The 10,687-nt window shown below is 44.1% G+C and overlaps 1 protein-coding gene across 3 annotated transcripts in view; it reads right to left on the minus strand.

Moving 5' to 3' along the window:
• Window positions 1-533: 533 nt before the first annotated feature.
• The window catches only part of EIF4B (eukaryotic translation initiation factor 4B), a 34,819-nt gene continuing 24,665 nt past the window's right edge, over window positions 534-10,687 (minus strand). For 2 of the 3 annotated variants that reach the window (XM_011930552.1, XM_011930550.1), the window contains 7 exons: window positions 6,488-6,716; window positions 5,797-5,894; window positions 3,188-3,401; window positions 2,542-2,597; window positions 1,555-1,660; window positions 1,189-1,261; window positions 534-771 (listed from right to left, as the gene is read on the minus strand). In XM_011930552.1, coding sequence (XP_011785942.1) covers window positions 691-771; window positions 1,189-1,261; window positions 1,555-1,660; window positions 2,542-2,597; window positions 3,188-3,401; window positions 5,797-5,894; window positions 6,488-6,716 — 857 coding nt within the window. In that variant the 3' untranslated portion in view covers window positions 534-690. Of the gene's footprint in view, window positions 772-1,188; window positions 1,262-1,554; window positions 1,661-2,541; window positions 2,598-3,187; window positions 3,402-5,781; window positions 5,895-6,487; window positions 6,717-10,687 lie in introns of all 3 variants that reach the window. The other variant, XM_011930549.1, reaches the window with a different exon arrangement.

A 10,687-nucleotide genomic window follows, 5' to 3' on the forward strand; every position in this document is an offset into this window, starting at 1 on the left:
AATGACTCATCACTTCCCAAAAGCTTCTTTTCAAACCACGATTTTCCCATTTATTTTGGTCCAATGCAGTCCTATTCTTTATGGCCTATAGTCTCACTCCCAACTACCCCCCTGGGGGGTTAAAAAAAAAATTCCCCCTAGGCTGGCCCCCAAAACTCAGAATTAAATAAGAGGAGGGGCTGGCAGCCTCCTGGAGACTAAAACAACTTGAGGCTAAATCTACCTTTCCAAGAGTGGAAAATTTATTCAGATAATGTTTTGAGAATTCATATATGCCACAATAGGATAAAAACTAAAAGGTAGAAATCTCACAATTTTCCTTCTACCTCCCTCCCCTACTGCCCAACCAGGTTCCAGACGTTATATCACTGTCATTACCATTTCTGCTAAATGGAGGCCCCTAGGCACCTAATCACACTGGCAACTGTGTGGTGACATAACGCACCACAACTCTTCCTCTAAAAAGCTGTAGTCCCTTTCTCTCTGGCTATATTGGCGATTCTCCAGTTACTTCAATACTTTAAAGGCTGCAGCAGCATGCAAAATAATTTCATTTTTGTTTTTAAAAAAAGGTAAGAAAGGTCTTCAGGAGATGGTGAGTTTTATTTTGTCTTGTCTGGATAGAGGTTTTGATTTGCTCTCGAATGTTCCAGGGTGGAGAAACTAGGAGAAAGCACAGGATGTAGAGGTCTATTCGGCATAATCTTCTCCCTCGTTTTCATCTTCACCATCAACAGAGAGAGCAGCATACTTGCTTGCAGAACTGAACTTCTGTAACACAACGAGAGTGACAGGATAATGAAGGCCTTGAATTATCACATCAAAACCCAAGACACAGAATACTGATCCTTTGGCAATGGGGAATGACAGTCAGATGACACCCACTTGCTTGGTCATCAGCATTGTCCACTGGAGAGGAGCTAGGGAAGAGGGTCAGAGGCACATGTGATCTTACTGTAGTCCCATACCACCTCTACACCTTGCAGAAAGGATGAGAACAAAGGAAGGCAGAAACCAGGAAAAAGCTAAACTTCTTGTGCTATTTCAGATAAAGACCAACGTCTTATTTCCAAACACTTCGTTATATTCCAAATGGAAAGGAGTCCAACGGCAAAAAGTATTCTAAGAAAAATACTTTTCTTAGAAGTATTGAAGGGAGTGTTGAAGGGAGCAGCCTTCAACACTTACTGAAGCTGGATTTTCCTCAGGTTTCTTTGGCTCAGGTGCAGATCTGGAGTCTTGATCCTTTTTGCCATCTTTCCTGCAGAGACGTAAGCATAAAACCACATCTTTAGGAAAGGACTCGACTAATACAAATATGTGCATGCATGCAGTTTCAAGGCACTGAACAGGCATCTCTAGTCAACAGTCCTTGTTGTCTGGATGATGTATTACTTCTAGATTTTCAGAATCTTAACTGTCTACGTTGGCTGACCTTTAGTTTGCTCACAATGAGAGATCTGACAGTGCTTTGAGAACCAAGAACTTAATTTCTTAATTACACAAACATGTGGATCAGAGGAAAGATGATAATGAGAAAGAGAACGAGCATACCTATCTGACTCCTTCCAGTGGTCTTTGTTCCCTCCGTCTCCTGGTCCACGGCTAGAGTTCCCAGTTTGGCCTTTTGGGACATTCATCCCATCTACTTTATTTTCATCTGCTTGAGCAGTAATGTAAACAAATTAAAGGCAAGTAAAATTATCAATGTCCCTCTCCTAAGATTTCCCTTAAGCTGAAGAAAACTGTGCCCACATGTACTGAGGGAAACTAACCTCACCCCAACCCAGACTTCCTTCCTGAAGCCCTTCTTTCCACATCCTCTATAGCACACAAAAATACAAAAACCAAACAAAATCCACTAAAAAGTTCCATGTAGGGATGTGGCATCATGAAAAGCAAGCTGGAAATAAAGACTATGATGCTCTGTAGTGACCTTGGCCTTGCTGATGGTGACATTTCTAATCTGGACTGAAAGTGTTAATTTCCTTCCAATTTTTTTTTCCTCCTGTCAAACAAATGTTCTACCAGGAAAGGGCAGGGTTTCATATTTTCTCCAAAGAGGCCATTCCTCCCCTCTACTGGCAAGAAAAGGTAGATAACCCAATAATTCTTTTTTTTTATTTTTTTATTTTTTGAGACAGAGTCTTGCTGTGTCGCCCAGGCTGAAGTGCAGTGGGGCCATCTCAGCTCACTGCAACCTCCATCTCCCGGGTTCAGGCAATTCTCCTGCCTCAGCCTCTCCCCAGTAGCTGGGATTACAGGCATGTGCCACCACACCCGGCTAATTTTTTTGTATTTTTAGTAGAGACGGGGTTTTGCCATGTTGGCCAGGCTGGTCTTGAACTCCTGACCTGTGATCTGCTCGCCTCGGCCTCCCAGAGTGCTGGGATTACAGGTGTGAGCTACCGTGCCCGGCCAACCCAAGAACTCTTAACACAGTATCAGGTGCAAGACACACTGCTCTTCAAAATCTAATTTTGGAGGCCTTTTTATTTAGGCTTCTAGGTGAAAAACCTATTTCCCATACTATGAGCTCACCTTTCCTTGCTGGTCCTTCCTCAGATGGTTGAGCTGGAGCTACTTTTCCCCCACCACTAGAAGGAAAACAGGTAATCACATTCATCAGTTGTTTCAGGAAGAAAACAGCCAAGAAACTTATAATCATGCTCCAAATGCAGTAGGTAAGCTTTACAGAAAACAAAATCATACTCAACGTTATGGAACATTAAAATATGGGAAAGAAAGCAATGAAAGCAGTAATTTGAACACTAAATGCCATATGCTTTCTAATCATCACATCATGCAGGATTAGTATTGCTATTTTCTTTTCTTTTGGAGTCTTAACTCTGTCGCCCAAGCTGGAGTGCAATGGCACATCTTGGCTCACTGCAACCTCCACCTCCTGAGCTCAAGCCTCTGACTTATATTTGCAGATTTGTGCGGCACTAGTACTCCCATCATAGCTGATTTCAAGCTACCAAAGTGATGTCAACTGTCTATCAGAACTCCAGAAAATGGAACAAGTAGGTCTTATGAGCCAATTCCAGCACACTAAGAGACTAAAGCCAGCATAACTTACAAGGCGCTATACAATGCTGGCATCCTGTAGGGCATCTTCTGTCATTACATCACAGTATTTTAGAATCTGCACAGCTAACCAACTACTGTTTCCAAGCTGACTCACCTTGTAGGGGATTGCTGCTCTGTGTCTGAGCTCTGAGATCGAGCTGGAGGGTTAGAACTTCGCTTCACCCAAGCATTCTCCTTTGGTGGAGGGGCTGGCATTACCTTTAGGGGCTGATCAGGTTTGGGAGGTTTAGAAGTTGGAGAGTGACAATCTTCCTCCTTATTGAGTGTTTCATTTTCTAGAGACTTCTCACTCTCTCTCCTTCGTGCATCTGTGAAGCCAGAGTGAAAAGATCAAATTATCAGGCTGCAGATGCTCATGCATCTACCAGGATCTCAATAGTGTGGAAAATGGTTCACATCCAAGTTTTGGCTCCCAAAGATGGATTTATCCCTAAACCAGTGGTTTACAAGCATTTCCAGAACAATGTCTTACTGATGCACAGAGAAATAGGAAAAATAATGACCATATATACAACTTAAGGGACACCCAGCCATCTGACCTTTTTAGGAATGAATATCCTTGACAGCCTTTCTGTATTCTCAATGTTAAAGTGTCTTGACCTGGAGAATGTACATATGTGAAGAGGACCTATGATGAAACCCCAAACTCTAGTAACCACTGCTCAACTTCAACTTAAAACTCAACACACATGGACTATGATGCAATCACATTTATGAAAAACAGCCTACTGGCTGGGTGCAGTGGCTCACGCCTGTAATCTTAGGACACTGGGAGGCTGTGGGGGTGGGGGGAATCGTTTCAGCCTAGGAGTTTCAGACTAGCCTGGACAACATGGTGAAACCCTAGCTCTACAAAATATAGAAAAATTAGCTGAGTGTGGCATTGCCTGTAGTCCCAGCTACTAGGGATGATGAGGTGAGCTGTGATCGTATCGCTGCACTCCAGCCTGGCTGACAGAGTGAGACCCCATCTCAAAAAACAAAACAACAGCCTACACATGTGTGTTTTTAAAAAGGTAATACGTGTCTTCTCAAAACAATGAGCCTCCTTTGGGAGGCTGAGGCAGGATTGCTTGAAGCCAGGAGTTTGAGACCAGCCTGGGGACTGTAGTGAGACGCCATCTCTAAAAAAAAAAAATTTTAATTTAGCCAGATATGGTTGCATGCACCCGTCGTAACAGCTACTTGGGATATCAGGGCAAGAGGACTGCTTGGGGCCAGGAGTTGGAGGCTGCAGTGAGCTATGATCGCACCACTGCACTCCAGCCTGGGTGAGAATGAAACCCTGTCTTAAAAATAAAAAACTAGGCCGGGAGCAGTGGCTCATGCCCGTAATCCCAGCAATTTAGGAGGCCAGGGAGGGCAGAGCATGAGGCCAAGAGATGGAGACAATCCTGGCCAACATGGCGAAACCCCATCTTTACTAAAAATACAAAAAATTAGCTGGGCATGGTGGTGCTCACCTGTAATCCTAGCTACTCAGGAGGCTGAGGCAGGAGAACTGCTTGAACCAGGGAGCCGGAGGTTGCAGTAAGCCAAAATTGTGCCACTGCACTCCAGCCTGGTGACAGAGCAAAACTCCGTCTCAATAAACAAATAAATAAATAAAAGAAATGCAAGTACAAATCAGTTTAGAGGTGGGAGGAAAGACCTTAAAAAACATCACAGTGGCTGGCACTTTATGAGGCTGAGAGCAGCCTGGGCAACATGGGGAAACCATCTCTACAAAAATTTGACTGGGTATAGGCCAGGCACAGTGACTCACACCTGTAATCCCAGCACTTTGGGAGGCCGAGGCGGGCAGATCATGAGGTCAGGAGATCGAGACCATCCTAGCTAACACGGTGAAACTCCGTCTCTACTAAAAACACAAAAAATTAGCTGTATGTGGTGGCGGGCGCCTGTAGTTGGGAGGCTGAGGCAGGAGAATGGCATGAATCCGGGAGGCAGAGCTTGCAGTGAGCCGAGATCGTGCCACTGCACTCCAGCCTGGGAGACAGAGCGAGACTCCATCTCAAAAATAAATAAATAAATAAATAAAATTTAGCTCGGTGTAGTGGTGCATGCCTACAGTCCCAGCTACTAGGGAGGCTGAGGTGGGAGGATCACTTGAGTCCAGGAGGTGAGGCTGCAGTGAGCCATCATAATGCCACTGCACTCCAGCCTGTGTGACAGAGTAAGACCCTATCTCAAAACAAAACAAAAAAAAACACATCATGGTAAGGGAAGGGAGGTATTACAATTGAACCATTTAGGTTTCTAAAACAGTAAAAGTGCTTGATCAACCAGTAATAACACTGCTTGAGAACACTGCTCTGGTGATGATAACATCAAAAAAGGTTGGTCTTGGGACAGCTCATATGAAACTCCAAGCCTTTGACTGTTCTGAATAAACAACATTCTAAGATGTCAAGACATAAAATGAAAATACACCAAAAAAAAAAAAGGACATAAAATGAAGGGACAAACCTAACAGTCAAGTATCCGGTTCAGTGGTAGATTATTAAGCAGATCATCTAGGTCTACTCTGGTACCCATTCCTCAAATTCTTTGGAGCAGAAGACATGAAACTCCAATTGGCCCATGCAACTCATATAAAGAGTTCATGACTGAATTTAAATACTGCAAAGTCTCTGCATAATTTGGTTATGGATAGTTTATGGAAAACGGCAATAACACAATACCCACCCTGGTCTGACTTACTTCTGCCAGATGTGGTGGAGGTCCCAGTCTGTGATGACTCACTTCCTGTCCTTGACCGTTCCCGTTCCTGAGTTTCTTCACTTCGCCAGCTTGGATGTCTGTACGAGAGATTTCACAAAATACACATTATGCCTGGCTCAATGAAGGCCACCTTAGACCCATGCTCACCCCTCAAGAACCATCATTTATTAATATTCTACCACACTTGCTTCATCTATAGGTGTATGTGCATATAAATTTATCTTTCCCTCAAACTATTTGAAAGCTAGACATTAAGACACACTTTGGCCCTAATTACTTCAGCAAGAATCAACTAATACAGTTAAGAACACTATCCTACATAATCTACAATACTGCCCTTCTTTACTATTAACACAGTTCTACAAGCCACTCACTACCAAGCCTAGTTTTTCAGGGCAATTACTTATTAGAGGAGGTCTCTAGCCTTTTAGATGCAATACCAGCTTTTAACAGTAAACACTTTTGTGATGGACAGGAAACAACTCTTCATTGTGTAAAACTGTCCCTAACACTGCATACTAACACCCCCAGCCACGCCCACTAAATGCTCATCAGTGACAACCAGTGATATGATAACAACATAAATTTCCCAAATGCCCCTGGGAATGTAATGCCCCCATTAAGAACCACTGGATTCCCAGATGGGATATCTATCAAGGAGACAACCTACCTCTCCCGAGGCCGTCGTTCTAGTTTTGGCTCATCCAGCTGACGCTGCAACTTCTCTTGTTCCTTCTGTAGCCGTTCTTCTACTTCTCTTTCTCTAGCAGCTATGTCAACGGGCTTTACCCCTCCAAAGACAGAAGCAGCTCGACTGGACTGGGAGGTACTAGCAGAGGAATCATCTTCCTTAGGAGTACTCCGAGGCTTTAGATTCAGTTTGGGTCTTTGAGGGGGACCTATGTTAAATGAAACTTTAAGTAATAGTTTTCCAAATTGTCAGAAGCTGATGGCTGAAAGCCAGATTCCCAGATATGACTCCTATGAAATGCTATATGAGATTCAAGTTAGTGGCCTAACCAATCCGCAGAAAGCAAATAGGACATCATTAGAAAACAGGTAGCTTAGGCCGGGTGCGGTGGCTCACGCCTGTAATCCTAGCACTTTGGGAGGCCGAGGCGGGTGGATCACCTGAGGTTGGGAGTTCAAAAACAGCCTGACCAATATGGAGAAACCCAGTCTCTACTAAGAACAGAAAATTAGCCGGGAGTGGTGGCACATGCCTGTAATCCCAGCTACTCAGGAGGCTGAGGCAGGAGAATCACTTGAACCTGGGAGGCAGAGGTTGCAGTGAACTGAGATCGCACCACTGCACTCCAGCCCTCCAGGCTGGGCAACAAAAGCAAAACTCCTCAATCAATCAATAACCAAGTTCTGGCCGGGCGCAATGGCTCACGCCTGTAAACCCAGCACTTTGGGAGGCCGAGGCGGGCAGATCACCTGAGGTTGGGAGTTCAAAAACAGCCTGACCAATATGGAGAAACCCAGTCTCTACTAAGAACAGAAAATTAGCCGGGAGTGGTGGCACATGCCTGTAATCCCAGCTACTCGGGAAGCTGAGGCAAGATAATCACCTGAACCCAGGAGGCGGAGGTTGCAGTGAGCCGAGATCGGTGCCACTGCACTCTAGACTGGGCGACAAAAGCCAAACTCCATCTCAAAAAACAAAACAAACAAACAAACAAAAACCAATCAACTTCAATTACTCTTGCACCATATCCATGATGTAGTTCAAGACCACAGGAAAGACTAAAAATGGTAAACATTAAAGTGATAAATTAATAATCTATTAAGATTTCTTTTATATGTGAAAAAATTTTTGACCATCATTAAACTACTGGATGAAAGTATCTTGCTTCGAAATCTGTGTGTTAAGAACTAATACAATATGATATGGAAGACTCTAGTTTTTTTTTTTTTTTTTTCTGAGATAGTCTTCCTCTGTCACCCAGGCTGGAGCGCAGAGGTGTGATCTCAACTCACTGCAACCTCTGCCTCCCTGATTTCCCTGTGTCAGCCACCAGAGTAGCTGGGAGTACAGGCACGTGGCACCACGCCCAGCTAAATTTTGTACGTTTAGTAGAGATGGGGTTTCACCAAGTTGGCCAGGCTGGTCTTGAACTCCTGACCTCAAGTGATCCGCTTGCCTCGGCTTCCCAAAGTGCTGTTACAGGTGTAAGCCACCACGCCCAGCCAAGAAGACTCTAAATCTTATACCCTTGTCTCTGTGTATAATATAAATTTGGCAGGTGGTTCATGGGGCAAAGCACGTAACACTGAACAAATAAACTCTTAAGGCAGCCTGATTTCTTCCTTGATTCAAGTTGTCAGAATACTTTCAAGAGAAACCTAAGTGTTTCAAGGAAGTTAAATTTCTAAAAATCATTGTTTATCCTAAATATTTTGGATATACAAAAGATACAGAGAATATAAAGAAAGCCTATGTATACAATCACCTGACTTAAGTAATGTAACCTTAACAAAGAGGTAAAACCTTCTGATGACATGACCAGCTGCACTCTGTCCTCTAAATAACCACAAATGGTGACTTTATGCCCACACTTGACTTTATACTTTTACTACGTATGCACACAGTACCTGTAGATAGAGGGTACTGTTTAACAAGACCTAAATTTTCTACGAGGGCTTCAAGTCGACAGTTTATATATGTTCCTAGGCGTATTTTAAATCTGTATTATATCCCTGTCACTTTTGTAAGATAAAACGGGGGCTCAGAAAAAGTAGCTCACTTCAGATATTTAAGGTATTAATAAAAGAATACAGCCGGGCACAGTGGCTCATGCCTGTAACCCCAGCACTTTGGGAGGCCGAGGGCAAGTGGATCACTTGAACTTGGAAGTTTAAAACCAGCCTGGGCAACATGGAGAAACCGCATCTCTATAAAAAATATCAAAATTAGCCAGGCATATGGCATGCACCTATAGTCCCAGCTACTGGGGAGGATGAGGTAGGAGGATCACTTGAGCTCAGAAGGCTGAGGCTACAGTTAGCCATGATTATGTCACTGCACTTCTAGCCTAGGCAACAGAGTGAGATCCTGTCTCAAGAAGGAAAAAAAAAAGTAAATGGTGGGCAAACAGTGAAGGCCCGTGTATGTCAGAGGTATAGAGAAAGGGCTATCTTCCAGGTCCCGGGGAAACTAGAAAGGTCTAAACAGAGGAGAATAAGGTAATTAGATCTTATGCCAGAAAGACAACTGACAACTGGGGCCAATGTGAAGAACGGAGCAAGGAAGGGAACTCTGTTAGGAGGCAATGGCCAGTAATGTGGGTGCAGCAATGAGGCTTCAACAAAGGTAGCAGCAGCGACTAGAGACAAGAGGGCAGATCTTAGAGGGAATTGGGGGTAAGAGGAAAAAAAATCAGGTATGCAGCTTTTGGTGGGGAGGTAAGGGACAGTGTGAGAGAGGAAAAGGTCAGAAGTCAAGGAGAACATGAAGCCCACATCTGAGCCTCCACTTTTCTAACTTGTAATTTTACCTATACCACATAGAAGTCTTACAATTAAACAATACTTGTACAAGCACTCGGCTCACAGATGGAACAGAGTAAACAGTTAATAAATGTTAGTTATTATTTTTAGGCTTCTTGCTTGAGGAAATAGCTTTTAAGAATGTAGTTTTTTGACCAGGCGCGGTGGCGCACACCTGTAATCCCAGCACTTTGGGGAGGCCAAGGCAGGCGGATCACGAGGTCAAGAGATTGAGACCATCCTGGGCAACACGGTGAAACCCCATCTCTACTAAAAATACAAAAATTAGCCGGGCATGGTGGCACGCCCAGCTACTCGGGAAGCTGAGGCATGAGAATCACTTGAACCCAGGAGGCAGAGGTTGCAGTGAGCCGAGATTGCGCCACTGCACTCTAGCCTCGGCAAGAGAGAGGCTCCGTCTCAAAAAAAAAAAAAAAAAAAGTAGTTTTTTAAAACCTTTTTTATTATTTATTACATAGGGTCTCACTATGTTGCCCAAGCTGAAATGAGACCTTGGCTCACTGCAGCCTTGACATCCCAGGCTCAAGCAACCCTCCCACCTCAGCCTCCTAAGACACTGGGACTACAGGCACATGCTACCACACTCAGCTAACTTTTATATTTTTTGCAGAGATGGGGTCTCACTATATTGCCAGGGCTTGTCTTGAACTCCTGGGCTCAAGTGATCCTCCTGCCTTGGCCTCCCAAAGTGCTGGAATCACAAATGTAAGCACCACCCTGGCCTAAGTTTTTTTTTTAAAACAAACATTGAATTATTATTATTATTATTATTATTTTGAGGAAGGAGTAAAGACTTCACCATTTTCTGAGGGAGGAGGAAAGACTTCACTGCAATAGAATTGCCATATGGCTCTGAATAATTTTGTCATCTCACTGTGTTTTATTAGTTGTCCAGATTGATTTTACTTTCTTCGGGAATCACAGGAGATGATGGATATAAAGCCATTGGCACAAAGTTTAGGACTAATACAAAGATGTTAAAGATAGAAAAAATTCAGCCGGGCACGGTGGCTCATACCTGTAATCCCAACACTTTGGGAGGCCAAGGCAGGTGGATCATGAGGTCAAGGGATCGAGACCATCCTGGCCAACATAGTGAAACCCCATCTCTACTAGTGACGGTGAAATCCCGTGTGCCTGTAGCCCCAGCTACTCAGGAGGCTGAGGCAAGAGAACTGATTGAACCTAGGAGGCAGAGGTTGCAGTGAGCTGAGATCATGCCACTGCACTCCAGCCTGGCAACAGAGTAAGACTCTGTCTGAAAAAAAAACAAAAAAAGGGCCGGGCATGGTGGCTCAAGCCTGTAATCCCAGCACTTTGGGAGGCCGAGACGGGCGGATCACGAGGTCAGGAGATA

The sequence above is a fragment of the Colobus angolensis genome, unplaced genomic scaffold (assembly GCF_000951035.1).
Source record: "Colobus angolensis palliatus isolate OR3802 unplaced genomic scaffold, Cang.pa_1.0 Scaffold87, whole genome shotgun sequence".
Classification (NCBI taxonomy): domain Eukaryota; kingdom Metazoa; phylum Chordata; class Mammalia; order Primates; family Cercopithecidae; genus Colobus; species Colobus angolensis.